The sequence below is a fragment of the Melospiza georgiana genome, chromosome 8, assembly GCF_028018845.1.
Source record: "Melospiza georgiana isolate bMelGeo1 chromosome 8, bMelGeo1.pri, whole genome shotgun sequence".
Classification (NCBI taxonomy): domain Eukaryota; kingdom Metazoa; phylum Chordata; class Aves; order Passeriformes; family Passerellidae; genus Melospiza; species Melospiza georgiana.
The window spans coordinates 24,505,507-24,523,202 of NC_080437.1; the positions used below are offsets into that span (position 1 = coordinate 24,505,507).

General features: G+C 59.0%; 2 protein-coding genes across 2 annotated transcripts; both read right to left on the reverse strand.

Moving 5' to 3' along the window:
* Positions 1-320: 320 nt before the first annotated feature.
* KAZALD1 (Kazal type serine peptidase inhibitor domain 1) lies at positions 321-6,903 on the reverse strand. Its single transcript, XM_058029186.1, has 5 exons — positions 6,837-6,903; positions 4,751-5,351; positions 3,381-3,541; positions 2,259-2,406; positions 321-2,046 (listed from the first exon to the last, which is right to left on the reverse strand). The coding sequence occupies exons 2-5, from the start codon at positions 5,250-5,252 to the stop codon at positions 1,961-1,963; spliced, it is 897 nt and encodes a 298-aa protein (XP_057885169.1). The 5' UTR covers positions 5,253-5,351; positions 6,837-6,903; the 3' UTR covers positions 321-1,960.
* Positions 6,904-12,748: 5,845 nt separating this feature from the next.
* Positions 12,749-17,558, reverse strand: SFXN3 (sideroflexin 3). The gene is made up of 11 exons (XM_058028760.1): positions 17,539-17,558; positions 16,820-16,986; positions 16,428-16,598; positions 16,174-16,272; positions 15,838-15,913; positions 15,313-15,398; positions 14,870-14,997; positions 14,696-14,745; positions 14,491-14,540; positions 13,992-14,039; positions 12,749-13,741 (listed from the first exon to the last, which is right to left on the reverse strand). Exons 2-11 carry the CDS (start codon positions 16,981-16,983, stop codon positions 13,645-13,647), a joined length of 969 nt encoding a protein of 322 aa, XP_057884743.1. The 5' UTR covers positions 16,984-16,986; positions 17,539-17,558; the 3' UTR covers positions 12,749-13,644.
* Positions 17,559-17,696: the final 138 nt, after the last annotated feature.

The window sequence follows — 17,696 nt, forward strand, 5'->3', positions numbered from 1 at the left end:
AAAGAATGTTTTACACCCAAAAAAAGCAAAATAAAAGCCAATGGCACACTTCTGTCCCCGATCCCTCCTGAACACTCTCCAACTCTGATTGAGCAGCTCAGGAGGATTCTGTTGTGCTCTTAGATGGAAGGAGAAGCTGAGGCATCAATGGCTTTTGCATTTCTCTGCCTGAGAAGGGGTTTTCTGCCAGAAAGGGTAGGCACCCCAGCAGGCAGGGCAGCAGTGCCCCGTCAAGCTGTGGTGCAGGGGGCCAGAACTGGCCCAGCCTCACTGTCTGCAGGAATTTTGCTCTGCTGCCAGTTCCAGACAAATCCCTTTTATTTGCTTGTTCAGGTTTCAGTGCCGTAATTGTGTCATCTGAGCCAGCTCTCAAGAGAAAAAGGAAGAAAAGAAAAGAAAAAACATGTGAAGGAGAGTAGCACGGGATCCGAGCCACCATCCTTATTGCATCCTGCCTGCTCCTGACCGGGGTCTCCCAATTCCTCTCTCCCAGGGCCTGGCTCTCTGCCGCAGATCTGCACCTCCCCAGAGCTGGGACTGAGTAACTGGGCGGGGTTTGGTCCTTATGGAGCTTTTGAGCACCAGAAGTCCTGTAAATGCTGCTGCTTTGGGGGATAAAGCACCCCTTGAATGGAGCTCAGCCCCAGAATGCTCAGAGGAAGGGTCCTGACAGCCCTCTCTGGGCAGTGAGCAGCACAGTGCAGTTCTGAGCTTCCTTCCTGTGCCCCCAAATGAAAGTTTGCTCCAAATCACCAGCTCTGGGAGGTAGGTGTTTTGGGGTTTTTTTTAATATAATGTTTCCAGTAGAAACTGGAGCACCCCTTTACTTCACCAACTAGTCACAGAGCTGCTCCACACTTGACAGAGCTGTGGTCACCTGGGTGGAGACCCCAGTGTCACAGAACTCAGGACCCCAAGATGAAAATGGGCAGCAGTGGGATGGGATCCAAACACATGGGAGTGCAGTGGTTGGAGCTGATGCATCACCACTGCACAGGAGATTGTCTGCTGGGCACCCCCATCCCCAGGTGGGGTGGGAAGGGCAGGACCCACAGCAGGACCAGCTGTGAGCACTGGGATGTGCAGGAGGGCTCCTCAACTCAAGCACCCCACAATGGACAAGGCAGCATCCACAGTTTTTGCACCCTTCCTCACCCCCATAATCATCTTTGTGGATGCAGACAGTCAGCCAGCCTTGGCTTTGACCTACACGTATATTTTAAATAACATCAGCTGAAATGACAAAGGAAAGCATGAGGTCAGTCAAAGGCATGGAAGGGAAAAATTAAGTCAGTCAAAAAAAGGCCAAAGTGTTTCTGACCACAAGGGTGGTTCAGCTGGAGAAAAGACAGCTCTGAAAGCCACAAGTGCCTGGTTTCCTCAAATCACTACTTTTCTGGTTAAAAACAAAACAGAAGAGAAGGGTGTTTTGGCAGCAGGTTCCTCAGGTTCTGGGAGAAGCTGGGATGTCTCTGTGCTTGGGGGATACAGAGCAGATGGAGGGGGGCAGGGGACTGTGACATGCTGGTTATCACAGTCAGGTCCCAGCTCTCTGCTCGAGCTTCCCCAAAAATTATTCACACAGGACACAATGCTCCTGCCCTGGCCTCACTCTCCCAGAGGAGGCTGTCTCCATCTCCAGCACCAAGTCCTCATCACACACAGCACAGCTGTCCCCACAGTGTCCTACCTGCCATTGTGTCTTCACTCAGTGCCAGAGGACAAATCCAGCCTGACGTGTCCCTGGTCCCAGCCCTTGCCAGCAGCCAGTATCCCATCCCCCAGCACCCCAAAAGGTCGTGTCACCCTGTCCCCCACCCCAAAAACCAGGCTGTTGTGCCAGGATTGTTCAGAAAAGGAGTTGTGGGCCGGAGGAGGTTTGCTCCAGAGATGTCCCCAAGCCCAGGGAAGGGTCGCTGTGGGCAAGGTGGTCTCTGCAGCTGAACATGCCATCTCTGGGCTAGTAGTAGTCCTCCTCACTCTCCCTGTAGTCCTCAGGTGTCGTGTGGGGCTTCAGCAGGGAGAAGTCTGTCAGGTTGAGTTGGTCTGGAATGGCAGCATGGGGACAGTGTGACATTGCCACCCTGCTGTGCCTGTCCCCTTCCCCAGCAGGACCAAAGCCAAACCATGCACAGCAGCTCTCTGAGGCACCCCCAGCACAGCCCCACGTTCCAGCAGCTCCTGCCACACCGTGCACCGTGCCCAGACACCCCTTCCCACACCCCCAGGAGATCGGGGGACCAGGACGTGCTGCTCACCCGGAGTGAAGACAGTCAGGCTGGCCAGCGCCACCACCTCCCCGAGCCTGTTCCTGGCGAAGCAGCGGTACGTGCCCTCGTCCGTCACCCGCACGCCCTGGATCTGGAGCCAGCCTGTCACCTCGTATTTCTGGGGGCCGCCTCTGAACTGCGAGAAGGGAGGGTTTCTGTCAGCACTGGTGGCAGAGCAAGGGGGAGTCTGTGCCACAGAGCCCCGGGTCCCCTTCCCGCCGGCACTGAGGTCCCAGGATTGCTCTGGCAGCAGCCATGCTATTTTCTGTTTATCCCCAGGAATAAATAAGCTTGTCCTGACCCAGCTGGACTGCAGCTGTGTTTGCAAGCTGCTATTACGGTCTGGCAGCCAGGGGTGGAGGACAGTAGAGCTTCCTCCAACCAGGCAGGGTAGTCCTGCTTGGGGTGAAGATCCTCAGCCAGACCCTGCAACAAGCTGTGGGGAGGCTTGAAGGGCAGAAAGATGGAAGGGGGCCATGGTGCAGGTTCCACCTGCTCCTCTGGCTCCCTCAGTCCATCCCACAACAGTTCCTTCCTCATTGGTGCCTGGCTGAGGTGCATGCCCACACCCTCTAATAGCTAGGTACACTCAGCTGGGTGCTATATTTGGGGCTGGCCACAGGCAGGATGCTGCCCCCTGGGCCTGCCAGCTCTGGAGAGAAACCCTGCTGATGGGAAAAAAGGGCAGGAACTGCCTGAGTGTGCTGGTAGGACCAGAGGACAACCCAGGCTGTAAGGCACTAGGGAAGTCCTCTTTTCTCTTTGCCTCTCTCTTTCCAGCCCTGCCAGCAAGACTGCAAGTGAAGCACACACAGCAAACTAAAGGCAGCAAGTGGCAAACTCCCAGCTGCAGGACTCTATGAATAAGTTCAAAAATTACTAGAGGAAATCACAGGAGAGAGCTATGCTGATGGCTCCTACCACTGAAACACCAGCCCTGGCTCAGTCAGTCCTCGTGTTACTGAGCCTCCAGTGACCCCTTCCCATCCCCAGGCAGCCAGACTTGGCCATTCCCAGAGTATGGCCACTCTCAGGTCTGGTTGTCCATGAGCTCTGAGAAGCACTGGATCACTCTGGGGTTGTCTTCAATGCCCTGGGCACACCCCTCACCTGGACAGAGATGTGGGGGTCATCTCCAGGCAGCAGCATCTCCGTTCCATCCTTCCTCCACTCAATGGATGCCATGGGGTAGGCGAAGACCTCGCAGCCGAAGATGACATCCTGCCCGGTGATGTTCCATGTGTCATAGGGAGGAGAGGTGATCTGAGGCTCTGGGAGGGGGGAGAGGAAAGCAGGGTGGGCTCAGAAGAGGTCCCAGCCTTGGCATGTCCCACAGACTCTCTTGAGCTGCTCTCTGGAGCCTTTGGTTCACACAGAGATCCTGGGACCCTTCCCATGTCTGTCTCCTCTCCCTCCCATGGCAGACCCCCACATTTCCCAAGGACATGGTCCCTCCTCACAGCTGGGACTGGGAGCTCCCTCCCCGAGCCCCCCAGTCCATGGAGGGTTGCCATCCCTGCTGGCCTCAGTTTCCCTGCCTGTGCAGTGGTGCTCAAGCAACACACGCAGCAGGAAGAGTTGCAATGAGTTCTGTAACATTGCAATGACAGCAATGTTACAAACAAAGCTCTCCTGAGCCATTGGAGCACGCTCTCCTGTGGGGGAAAGGCCAAGGGGTGCTCATCCAGCCTGAGCTGGTGAGCATGGATGAGGTAGTTGAGCTTCCAGCCAAGTGAGGCCTCTGCTCTGACACAGGGCTGGTGCCAGCAATGAAGGGAGGCAGCAGGTCCCCATGTCCTGGATGGAGCCAACAGCTCCATGTTCCACATCCCTTCCCCGGAGGGACAGAGTGAGGATTGTCCTGCTCACACACTGCTCCATGACCTGGCCCATAGCATGAGCCAGAGCTCAAGGGAAGGTTTCCACCTCCAAATATACCTGGGAAAATAGATGATAATCTACAGAAGATAAGGTCAGCCTTGGCACCCCTCAGGCTGCAGTGACATCACTGGGTGACCTGTGCTGGGCTGGGCAGGATGGGGCATGGCCTTCCTGCTAGAATGTCCCCTCTCAACTCCCTCCTGAGTTTTGACTGGGAGGTGGAAATCACACAGCCAAGCCAAACCAACCCTGGTTTCTATTTGCAGGAGGCAGGCACATTTCTCGGGAGCAACAGGCCAATGTGAACCCAGCCCTGCCGCCAAGAATTCGCTAACAATTCCCTGGAACTTCCCCATCTGCTCCAGCAGGATTTGTTGCTTCCATAAACTCCACTCCCTCTTGGCAAAGCTGCTCCCAGATTTCTCCAAGCACTGGATCTGCAAGGGGCTCCCCCAGAGCAGCAGGATGGGGGCACTGGTGGGAACCTGGCACTGCAGGGAGCAGCCCCCAGCACAGTCCTGTCCCTGGTTTTGCTGCCAGGTGAAACAGTTAAGCCAGACCCCCTTGCTTGGCTCTTCCCACAGCTCTGGGGCCACTACCTGACTCGCAGGGACCTTCATGGGCCACGGTGAGGTTGGCATCGGGGTGGGCACGGGCAGCCTCCAGGAACCGGCAGATCTGGGCGTAGGTTTTGCCGTCAGAGCCGCAGAGGGCCAGGTGGGACAGGCAGGCGCACTGGGGCTCGGGCACCTCCCCGTGCCGCAGGTCCCCAGCATCCAGCCGGCACTCCAGGTGCTCCCCACACTTGCCGTAGAAGTGGTTGGTGTTGTCCAGGTCACAGATCTGTCCCTCCAGGTTGGCACATTCCCAGCAGCAGTCGCAGGCGTCCCGCACCGTGCCCGCCAGGCACCCGCGCGGCGTCGGGCACTCCTCGGGCTGGCACTCGGCGCAGCCCTCCCCTTCCTCCAGCAGCCGCTGCCAGCCCCGCTGCAGGTAGTCAGAGGTGCTGGGAAAAGCCTGGCCCAGCTGGAGCAAAGCCCAGGGCAGGGAGAGCAAGGAGAGCACGAGGCAAGAGATGCTGAGGGCCTTGGCTTCGGACATCCTCACGGCAGCTCCTCTATCCCAGCCCCACTGTCACTTGGATGGGGATTTCTGGCACTGCTCTGGTCTCCCTGTCTAGATCTGAGGAGCCATCCTGGCCTGTGAAGAGGGAGAAAGTGTGTTACTGGTGCAGGAAGTGTCTCCCACTCTGCCTCCTGGCTGGCTTGCTCTGAGCAGCAGCACTGCATGATGTGCAGGGCAGGGTTGGTCCCAGCCCCTCTCACCCCCAGCCCTGCAGTCACGGCCTGTGCACGCTGCAGCTCCCCAGCCAGCTCCTGCCCTGACACTGAGCATCTTCTGGAGAGATAGTGCTGATGACCCCAGCCCAGGAGGTTTCATCTTGATCCCTTGGCAGCCCAGCACACAAAGTCCAGCCTCCTCTGACCCCAGCATAGCCTGGGAAGCCACAGGGTGGCAGGGCACTGGACAGGCTGTTCTACAACATTGTGGTTCAGCTCCTGGTCTCCTGTCAGAAAGTTGCTCTCAAGCCCTTTTCCTTTCCCCACTGCTTTGCAAGAGTCACGAACAGTTTTTTCCTCCCTCACCATCCGTACGAGCACAATGGAGTGGCTGATCCTGCAGACAAGGTGCTCTTTCTGTGCTGGAGGCAGCCAAGCCAGGAGGATGCTCCCACTCATGCCTGGCTTTTGTTCTACTTCTCTCCCTCTGCTGTAACCCCTCTTTTTAGGCACCACCTATTTGAGCAGTGGAAAAAACGTCCACTGCCCAGAAGGTTTTGTGACCCCCTCAGTTATCACACAGGCAACTGAAGCTGAGCATGGAGGAGCTCAGTGCACAGGTGAGCAACCACTGGGCTGACAGCAGACCCAGTGTGGTCAGTGTGTACCAGCACGGCAGGGACCCTGCCCTCAAACGCCGAGCCTGCATTACCTACTCAGGGGAGGAAGAAGCTGATCTACTCCGGGCTTCCCATCTCTCCCTGGGGGGGAAAACGTGGCATCTCAGAGCCTGTCCCCAGAGAGGGTGACAGTGAACCAAATCCCTTTGCCAACATCCCTCCCTGCCCCTGTTACACCCTGGCTGCCTTCCCTGAAATGGGTGAAATTGTGGTCCTCCGCCCCGGAGCGACTCAGCATGAGCAAGCGGGGCTGGGGAAGGGACCTGGGGAGACAGACAGGCTGTCCCCTCCCCTCCCGCTGGGAACAGCAGCGAAGGGCAAGCTGCAGCCCCCCAGTTACACGGCCACTCTCGGGGCTAACACAGCCCAGAGACGGGGTGGGGATGGCCCGGATATTGGGTTACACATTTGCATCCCCCGGATAAAAAACCGTGAAGATTTGACCCCTTTACCAGAGACCAGCAGGCGCCCCAGGGGTGGAAAGGGGCAGAGGGTCCCAGTGCCGGAGCCCTCCCGCCGCTCACCCCACCGCAGTCCGTACGCAGCAGGGCTCCACGCCCCGATGGATGTGGGGGGCCGGAGAAAGGGTACGGGGGAACTGCAAAGTTGGTCTCTGGCTCCGCAAGCCTGGGGTGCAGGCGCTGGGGGTGCTGGAAGAGCTCTGGGAAGGGGCGCGACGTCCCTTGGGGTCCCCCCGGAGCCCCCCGCCGTCAGCCGCCACTTACCGGAGGCGCCGGTGCCGGGGGTGCGCGGCGGCCGTGGCTGCGGGGCTGCCGGCCCCCGGGGCTGCTGGCCCCCGGCCGCTCCTGCACCGCCGTGATGTCAGCGAAACGTGAATCCCCCCGCCCCTCTCCGGCGGCCCGGCCCTGGACCGGGACACGGGCTGGCTGCCTGGCACCCCTTCCCTGCCGCGGGCCCGCCACGCACCCAGCCTGGCCCCGGCAATCTGCCGCTCCGCTCCCCGGCACCGGCACCTCCCCGCTGGAATCACCCCGTGGTGTGCGGCACCTGGGCTGATGCTCCGCCCCGGAGTGGGGCAGGAAGGGACTGGGGTCCCCTCCTTTGCAGTCCAACTTGGCAGCAGTCCGTGGGGACAAGTGAATGGGAGAGGAGGGCATGGCTAAGGAAGCGGCCAGAAGCATCTCTTAGGCTGTAATTTGGTGAGGAAACACAGACTGAAAAGTTGAGCAGCTGCTGTAAGCAAATGGGGGGATAACTCCTGGGAATGTCTGCACTCGCCTCACACCAGGAGCCGAGTGTGAAGGGGGCATTGGGATGTGAACCACGGTGCCCCCTTGGCTGGAGTGGAGCCATTGGGAGCAATGGTGGGGCTGCTCCCTGCTACAGCAGTGCAAAACCTATGTGCACAGGGCTGGGGATCCACACCTTCCCAGCAAGCTGCCTCACTGCTCCCTGCCTCAGTTTCCCTCTGGAATTGGCACTGAGGAGTGGGGGAGCCAGCCTGCCTTTGCAGCACAAACATACACAGTGCCTTTGCATCTTGCTCTGGATGCCATGCCGGGAGGGATCACACAGCCCGCTCCTCTCCAGGCAAGGAATTTGTGGGATTTAGTTCCCCCATGAAGCTCAAGCAAAGCAGGACCCCTCTAAGGATCTGGTTTCCTTCACCACGCTGCAAAAATCTGCTTTTGCTTTCCAACACCCTCCTGCTAATTTGTTCTGGGTTCCAGGTTTTTGCTCGGTGACATTGTGAGTCCAGCCATGTCTAACGAACGGAAAATGCAGCAAACTTCAGCCCCCTTAAATCTGCCTCTGCTGGCCAAGCTCCCCTCCCCAGCCCCCTGCTGCAGAGTGGGGTTTCCTGCCAGCTCTGCCTTCAGCCTCACGTCCCACTCCCCCTCTGTGGCCCCCAGCCCCTTGGCTCAGGGCTGCCTCCTCCCCTGGCTCCCCTTGTCCAACCTATTGAGTTCAGTCCCCACATGCCACAAGTTTTCAGGTCCAGCATCCATGAATTGCTGAGCAGCTGGGGCTGCAGCTGTTTTGGGAGCAGGGAAAAAGTCAGGAAGGGCTGAGGTTTTCCTACATGCTGGGTCAGAGCCTGAGCAGAGAGGAGACAGACTGTAGTGCTGAGCCTCCTGGGCTATCCCTGCCACACCACCCTCTCTGCTTTGGGATGAAGGACTGCCTGCATGTTCTGGCATTCCTGCACACCCTCACTTGTCCCTGATCCACACAGGGGGCAAGGCAGTGAAGCAAGCCTGGCCCTGTATGCCTTCTCCTGCTCTCAAAGCTCCTTAGCCAGCACAGAAACAGAGCCAGCACTTAAATCCCAGGCACTGCTGAAAACAGTCCATCAATGTTTTGGGTTATTTCTGTGTCTTGCCTTTGGCAAGGGGGAACAGGCCCCATTGCCGCTGTCCTTTCCCACACGTGGTTCCTCCTCCCATGTGCCATGGCCCAAACACTTGGTGTGTCTTATCTCCATGGGATTATCATGGCCTCTGGGTGGCTGAATTCACCTGAGCATCACGGCAGCATCAGCCACTAACTGGGGAGAACCCCTGGCCAAAGGTGAAATCCAAACACAGGTCTGAGCAGGAGCAGCTCCGGTTGTGGAGGAATACAACCCAGCCTCAGAAAGCCAAGGGCAGCTTAGCTCAGCTCAACAAGATGGAGCTCAAACGTGGCAGTTAATTAAACCTCCCGCTTAATGAGACTATTGAATGTGTTAATAGACAGTAGCAGCTATGAATGAGAGGTGGAAGATCTAACCTGTGCTTAACAAGGACTTCTGCTCAATCACACCTGAAGTCAATCAACACAGCCATGGCTGCAAATGGGGTTTGTGGCTGCAAATGGGGTTTGTGGCTTAGGTTGCTTGACAGCTTTGTGGGGAAAAGGGTGATCGCAGCCCTGCATGGCCTGGCACTTGGGTAAATTGCATTCCTGGCTCCCTACCAGTGCTGGCTGGTTATCTCTCTTTCCTCACTTTTCATGAGCCCAGTGAAGCTCCTGGAACTGGGCTTTGAAAGCTGAGCCTAAAGCACCGAAGTCTCCTCCTCCCTTCCTGGTGGGCTGCTCCCCATCACTGTTTCCTCATGTTGTGATGGTCCCATAGAAGCCAGGAGTCCATGGGTGCTCCTGGCAGGCCCCCATCCTTGTCATCCCTCCAGAGCTCTGCCATCAGAATGAAACATATCTCATCCAGTCAGGGGTACCCCACTGCTCCTGGCCCCACTGACCCCCCTGCAGCTTTGGGCTGATCCCCCAGACACCCCATAGCAATCTGGGGTTTATGGCAGACAAAGCCAAGAGAAGAATCCACTCTGGAAAAAAAAAGCCCCAGGCCAAGTGACTCAACGTACGTCATGTCAGGCAGGGCTGGCGAGCAGCACTGGGGCTGGGCTGGCGGGGCTGGGAATGTGGGTCATGTCACAGCAGAAGCACGTGTCACCAGAGATCCTGGGACAATGCTGCCAGCACACCGCCTGGGCCATGGGGGTCTCCTTCTAGTAGTAAACCAAATCTCTCTCGTTTCACATCAAATACACTCTCTGCTTGCTGCTGTCTGACAGCCTGGAACAGCCCGGTTCTGGCCAGCCCAAGGCTGTGGTTCTCGAGGGGCCCAGCCACATTCCAGGGTTCCACTGTGGGGACAAGGCAGGGGAACAGGCAGGTCACCCCGCCTGCGTGCCAGGCCGGACCTGCTCTAGGAAGCAGCCAGGCTCAGGTTTCTCCAGGCTTTTCCAGACCAAATTCCTCCGAAGAACCAGCCCGTCAGCAAATTCTTGGGGAAGCGGTTGCAGCTGTGCGCAGGGTCACCCGGCCCCGAGGCGCGTCCCGAACGGTGAGGGACGCCCCGGTGTCCGGACTGCCCGGGGTCCCCGGCACGAGCCGCGGCTCAGCTCCATCCCGGCAGGAATCCTGAGGTTTTCCCACCAGCGCCATCCCAGCGCAAGTCCAATAACCCGGGGGCAGGAACCGAAAAGACGGCGGGGGCCGCATTCCCGGGATGTCCCCGCACTGGCACGACCGTGCCAATTTTGACACCGCGGTGCCGGGTGAGCACGGGTTCCGGGGCCCGAGACCCGCCCGGCTCCTCCCGCAGCCCGCGGCAATCGGGGCCCGGCGGTCCCGCCCGGCCCGCGGGGCTGCACGGCCCGGGGAGCGGTGGCGGCTGCGGGGTCTCTGCTGCCACCTCCAGGGCACCGCTGGCCTCGTCCCGGCCCCTCGCGGTGCCACTGACCCCGTACCTGGGGGCTGCAGAACCTGCAGTAATGCATGCACGCCTCAGCCCCACCACCCTTATCTTCCTGCTCGCTAAAAGCCCCACTGTGAGCCGAGCCTGGGAGCGATGTAATGTCCTGAGGGTCTTGGGCACATCCTCCTGTGACAGTGGGATCCTCTGTTCAGCCCGCCCTCGTGCTCAGGGCTGCACGGCCCCCCCAGACGGGGTGGGTGCTCCAGAGGGTGCTGCCAGCTCAGTGGCACCGCGCCCGCTGCCGCCTTTGCCACCCTCCCCTTCCCCAGGCTCCAGGAGCCCGGCAGGGCTGGGACACAGCCAGGGAAGGTGACCCGCTGCCAGCACCCCGGCACCCGCTGCCACTGGGGACGGGCGCTGGGGAGGGGGAGCCTGCCCGCTCCCCCCCGCAAGAGGCTGCCCATTTCCAGGCGTCATTAAAGAGCAATTAGCTGGAAATTAAGCTGAGAACAAGTATTGATTAGCTCATTAAGGCTGGGGGAGCCGGCTGAGGCGGTAGGAATTGCTGCTGCTCGCCCTCATTATGGGCAAGGTTAAAGCATGTGGTCGGGCAGCTCATTAAAAATGCCAGGGACCAATCGATGTCCCCAGCCCAGCGCCGCCCAGCACCCCCAGCACCCCTGGGGACATCCAGCTGCTCTTTCTGGGACTGGCCCTTGACCTCTGTGATGAGCCAGCTCGGGAGGGACTGAGCATCCTTGCTCCCCTGCTGCATCCTGGGCTCCCATGCAGAGGCAGCAGTGCCCCTTTGGGGCTTGTCAACAGCCCAAAACTCACCGGCCAAGTGAGATTTCTCTTCCCCAGTCAGGGGAATCCACGGTTCCCCCTAGTGCAGTGAAGTGGCTGAATCTGCACGGCTGCTGGCTCCAGGAGACAACAGACCCCATGGCTGAGCAGCCCAGAGCTGCAGTGCTCCACTACTGAGTTTTTCATGTCTCTGCCTAGTGGTGCCAGCTTGTGCAGGTGTGGGACAGACCAAAGGGGGTCTCAGGGATGGAATGAAAGAAGGTGACAGATGAAGGACACGCAGTGGCTCTGTGTGCCACACCACACTGCCCTGTATCCCAGCCTCACGGCTCTTGGGGTTAGCCCAGACTCAGCCTGGCCAGACCCATGCAGCCAGACCCAGCCATCCCAAGCATTTGTGTCTCTGGTCCCATGGCCCTCCCATTTCCATCTCTGCCTCTCGTGGCCACCAGCAGCTCAGGGCCAGCTCCCAGCTAGCACACACAGGGAGGGTGGCCCTGCAAAGCCGGGTGGTGTGTGTGGGAGGAGGCAGGTGTCATCATTATTTTTGTTTTCTTTACACTGCTCTGGAAATATATTGCATTCTCAGATAATCCCGTTCAATTATACCACAATAAAACACATAATAAAAACGTAATTCATTTTTCCTGAGCGCTCCATCTCCCTGTGCCTTGGCAAGCTATTAAAAATTTGTCTTCATTTTTCTGGCAAGAGCCTTGTACCTTTTCATCTTTAATTTATGAGAGCAGAATAGCTACTGACAAGCCCTTATTGCACGGCAAGGGGCTGCATTATTTATAAGCTGCCAATGGCTGGCTCAGGGGAGATATTTCCAATATTCTGGGGCCGGGAGAAGGAGGGGGACAGATCCCTGATGTGCCTGTCCCAATCCACTCCCTTGCCCACCCTGGGCAGGTGCTGGGTGCAGGTGTTTTTCTGGCTGTCCCTTGAGGGGAGCAGTTCCAGCCTGGCCTCTGCCAGCCCCTGCCAGCTGTGGAAGCTGTGGCACAGGGTGCCTTTGGGCTGCCTGGCCTTTGTCTCATCACTCTGTATCTGCCCATCTTGGCCTTTGCAGGGGTTTCACTCTGTCATTCAGCATGGGGCACTGCAGAGCACAGCTGCCTCCATCCCTCCTCTCCCTGGCTGGACATCCACTGCTCCTTCTGGCTGCCCTGTCAGACAGAAGGCTGAGGGGGAGCACTGCCAGGGTCCTGCGACAGCAGCGATGTGCTCTGCAATGTGCTCTCTGATAGCTGTGCATAGAAAGTGGGATAAAAATAGTCCTGCAGGGAAGGCACAGGAGCAGGGCCAGAGCTGTCCTGTGAGCAGGCTGCAAGAGGGGGTGTGAGTGTGGGCAGAGCCCGGGTGACACTCTGGCCTCTCCAAACCAGCAGCATCCAGGGCAGCAGCTTAGCAAAGCTCTCTGCGCAGCGGCGAGGTCCAAAGCCGACTGTACTAAAAAAAACCCTCCTGACAGCTGGATAAGCTTAAACACATGCCAGGCCAGCCAGAGCTGCTGCAAAGGCAGCGGGCTGGAAAGCAGAACCCAGCCCCAGGAGGTGCAGAGGCACCCCAAAAGCCAGCCTGCCCCTCTCTCCTGCTCCCATCCTCACCCCAATAGCAGTCCCTTTCCACCGTATACAAATTAGGGAGCAGCACACTTTGCTGTTGGTTTTGTATAAACAATCTGCCTTTATTGTTTGGTATATATAGGTACATTTATATGTATATCAAAAATACCTAGAGGAAACCACAGTGCACTTAAAGCTATTTGAGAAGGTCCACCTGAAAGCAAGCACTCCAGGAGGGGGTAGAGTAACCCCTCAGGGGAAGCCCAGCCCTGAACGCAGATGGCATTAAAATGAGAATAAAAACCAAGACTCTACTGGGATTAAAATGTGCCATTTGCTCTGGGGATGGAAGCAGCAGAAAGCCAGATTAAATCCCCAGAGCAGCCTGGAGGAGAGCAGAAGGTGAGCTGGGAGCACGTGCCTGGGCTGGGAAAGCCCCCCACTCCGAGTTCCAGCCACTACGTGCAATCAATCACTCACCCCCAGCTAGTTTGGGCATGGGGAGTTTTCCTCTCCAAAAGCTGCTCTGCCATCCCCAGGCACCAGCTGCTGAACTGCTGGGCTCTGTAGGGTGCCTGCAGAGGTTCTCTACCTTCAATTGCTGATTCTCTGCTGCCTCCTAAAGCTGGGGAGCACCATTGTCTTCCTCATCTCACTTTTATTTCTCCCTACACCACAGCTCACAAGGTCCCTGGTGTTGCTGCCCGCACTTCCCTGCGCACTGCACAGAGCCACAGGTACCCAGAGAGGAGGAGTGCACCGGGGTGCCACCAGGAGGTCCCCAGAGCAGGGCTGAGCCAGGCACAGGGACAGGGGTTGGTGTGGTGCTGCGTGGCTGCCGGCACCCCGGGAAGCAGGGCTGAGCACCTGGGACCTATGGACACACAACAGCCAAGGGAAAGCGGCAGCAGCCCCGAGGGGACCCAAGGGCAAAGCTCAGCAATGCGCTGGCCTGGCAGCTCTGTGGGGCACATCAGCCACCCCAGCAGCTGCTCAGAGCCCTTTGTTGAAGTACACAGTCTCCAGCCATGGATCTTTCTTCCGGATCTGATCTTGGACTTCAGGCTCCAGGCTGCTCACAGGCATTGAGCTGTAGAGGAAACACGGACACAGAGGATGGAGGGGTATAGCCACCAGTGGCCTCAGGTTGGAAACTACTGGCTGCACCCACGGGGAGGCTGTCCCCATGGCCCAGCACAGACCCTTGCCCGTGCACAGAGATGTGTGTGCACTGGCTTAAGCCCCCAACTGCCCAAAGAAGCAGAAGAATCTCTTGGGAGTCAGAGAGCACCCCTACCCCACACAGGAGCCACACGTGCAGGCAAAGGGCCTGTCTGTACCTTTTCTGTGGGAAGAGTGCGCAGCACAACGGGGTGGCAAACACCAAACTGCAAAGGAAAGACAGGGAAAGGTGAAGCTGGGCTGCATAAATCACCCACACCCACCCATGGCCTGATCCCAGAGCAGCAATGAGACAGGCCAGAGCTGTGCCGGGTGTCCAGCCAGGAAAGGGCTACAGAGATGCCCTCTCCAAGCTCCAGAGTCTGCATTTGGCTCCTGAGGAGGGGCAAAGTCTGTCCCCCGATGATGTGGGGGAACAGCAATGCTGAGTAGGAGCCCATGATGATGAAGCAAAACAACTCCTGGCCCCAGAACCTCATATCCCATCCCATCTGTCCGGGGTGCAACTAGCCTGGCCAAGCTCTTGCATCGCCCCAGGAAACTTTGGGGCAGTTCTCTCCCCCCACTGCCAAGCAGGGCTCCCAGCAGCACTGTACCATACACCTGGGCTTGGTATCTGCCCAGGGCAGTGATGCCCATCGGTGGAGGAGGACTTACCAGAGTCCCACCAGGCTGACCTGCAGGGGAGCATTCAGGTACGGGTACCGCTGCCAGGGACAGGGAGAGGATGTGTGTCAGTGCAGTGGACAGGGCAGGAAGGTGTCTATTCACCAACAGGGTGCCAGCCCTGAGGGGTGCCAACAATGTGCCAAGCTTGGTGAGCATCCCTACGCCCACCTGCCCAGCCCAGGTTCACTGGTACCTTCAGGAAAGCTCTCTTCTCCAGCATGTTCATGATCACCGGCGGAATGGCTGAGGCAGGGAGGAAGGAGATGAGCTCCCAGTGCTCACAGCCCCCTGCCAGCAGTGGGACCCCATCCCACGCTGCCAGGGATCAGCTGCAATCTCCCAGCACAGGTGGAGGAAGGGAACTCACCCATGGCGGGCGCTGCCATGCCAATGCGGGACACCACCACCTGGAAAATGGCCTTCTGGGCTGCTGCTGTGGATTCACCCAGGCGGTTCCCATTCTCATCCGTGACAGGGATCCCCAGCTTGAGCTCTCTGCAGGGACACAGGGGGCCACAGGGCACAATGGTGAGGGGATCAGGACACAGGACAGGGACATGTCTCCAAGGGAGGCTGGCATCCTCCAGTACCCCATCCACACAATAAATCAGAGGGGTCTCAGCTGGAGCCACATTCACATTTGGCAGCAGTTCCAACAGGGCTGTACAGGGACCAATAACCCCCTGGGTTGCAACCAGGCCCTTGTACCCTCAAGCCAACCCCCCATGCTAAGGATCAGCAAGGAAGTCCCTGCATTCCCCACCAGTGCCTACAAACCCTGAGGGCAGCCTGTCCCACCTCGGGGCTCACCTCTGCCTCATCAGCGGGATGTTGATGCAGTTGGCAGCTGCCACAGCCGCAAAAGGCACATACCGGCCGATGATGGCTGGCAGGTGCTGGGGGGAAAAGCAGGAGAATGTCACATAGAGGCTCTGGGGGCAGAGCTGGCTGTCCCTGGGTCAGTCTCTGTCTTCCTGCAAGACCCTGGGGTGTCCCAGCCCCACTGGGGAAAAAGCGTTTCCTCCTCGCCTGCAACCCTCAGCTGGTAAAAGCTGCACAGACCAAAGGGTCTGGGGGAACCCAGGTCCCCTGCCAGGCCTGGACAAAGGCTGAGGGATGGAAGAAGCCTGGAAATACATCCAAAGCCTGGAGGGACAGGCCATCTCCACAGCCATCACTGGGGAGAGCAGTTGCCTTGTGTGGGCAACCTCAGCAAACCCCTTTTCTTCATTTTCTCCCCCACCCCAGGTGAATCCCTTGCTCAGCTCAGAGCTCAGGGAGATCCCGTGGGGAGGGTCCACCTCCCCCGGCTGCGATGGCCAAGGATCAGCTTACCTTGGTGAGGGATTTGAGTCCCAGTGCTGTGACAACTGCCCCCGTGGTTGCACTCACATAGGCTGTCCCCAGCTGGCTGAAAGAGCAGGAAGTGACACCCTTAATCCAGGTTCTTCCCATTCCAGTTACCCATCCAAAGGAAGGAACAGCAAGCCCTTCAAGAGCATCAGGACATCTGGGTTCCTCTCTCAGCTCTACCACTAACCCTGACAGCCCCAATGGCATCCATCTCTGCCTTCACCAGGTCTCCATTGTCCCATCTCACAGTACCCTGCTATGCAAGGCACCCCCTGGTGTTTTGGGGTGCCTCGAGGACGTGGTCAGAGAGATGCTCACCTGGGGGTGATGGGTGCATCTCCGCTGCGGTTGGTGTAGTTGACAACGGCATTGAAGGACTGGTTCACCCACTGCCAGAACAGCACAGCTGGTGTGGTCCTGCCAGAAAGAGGAGGGTGCTGGAGACACTGGGGGATGTCACCCATGCTCCTACAGCACGAGTGGGGTACGGGACACGTGTCCCCTTCTCACCCCAGAGCCAGGAGGATCCTCCAGGCATCCTCTTGGTCCTGAGGTGAGGAGAGGACAGGTACCTGTAGAAGGTCAACATGCAACCAGTGATGGTCATGTTCATGGGGACCTGAGCAGACATGCGTCCCACAAGGATCATCTTCTCGCCCGTGTCAGGGTGGAAAGCCGAGTCATAGATGTACTTCGCCCGCCAAAGCTGGTCCTCGGTCAGCCCAGGGTGTACAGTGCCTGCCCTGCCAGGTAAGGGTAACACCTGTTGAAAGACCCCCTGCCAGCACACATGGCCAAACTGGTCCCCCACACCCTTTGGGGCAGCTGGGAGATGCCTTAGGGACCAGCCAGGCAGTTTTGGGGGCTTTGGCCGGGGGGGCCAGCATCGCTTCTATTCCCACTCCTGGGAATGGCTCCTGCCTGGGAGCAGTGCTGAGGGCACATCCACCCTCCCAGTGGGTACCTGTAGTCCTCCACCACCCGTCGGGCTTCCTCCAGCGTGGCCCCTGAGAGCAGCAGGTTTCGGGGGTCGGTCACCATGAAGAAGTGCTTGGCCCGGCCCTGAAAGGTGCTCTGGTCCCAGCGGGGCTCCCGGATGTTGATGGTGGCAGGCAAGGACGGTGGCATCTTCTGGCAGGGCAGGGGATGAAAGGGTTATATGGGATGTGGTGCCTGTGTGTCCCCCCCACATCCCTGCTGCAGCAGCTCTGTGCTCCCCCAGCCTGAGGGGACAAGGGGTGAACAGAAAGCCCCTTTGTACAGGAGCTCAGCAGCGACCCCTGAGCCCTCCCAGCACATGAAGCATTTTGTGGGGGGTGCGACCTGTAAATGGGACTGCACCTTGCAATGCGCCAAAGAGAAACCCCCGACCTTGCCCACACCAGCCACCAGAAATCAGGGAGCCCCCACCCCAGCAGAGCACCCCGGTCACACAGGAGGGGACGCGGACCCACCACGTAGGGGCCACAGCTGCTGCCAGCACCGGGAGAGCGGAGTGAGGAAGGGCACTGGAAGGAGGAACGTCCCTCCCGGCAAGGCACCGACACACCCGGCGCGGCTTTATTCCACACCCGCCCTGCCCCGAGGGAAGCGGGGCTCGGCTCCCTTCCGTCCCGCGCCGAGCATCCCTCCCGCCACGCGTGACCCCCCTGCACAGGGACCCGGGGCAGCCCCCGCACTCACGGCTCCCGCGACAGCGCCCGCCGTGCCCGCGCCGCCGCCGCCGCCACCGCCCCACTCCCGCCCCTGCGCGCGCTGACGTGCGGCCTCGTCACGGGTGGGCGGCCCCGCGCCGGGCGGGCGGGGCGGGGCGGGACGGGGAGGGCGGCGCGCGGGGGGCG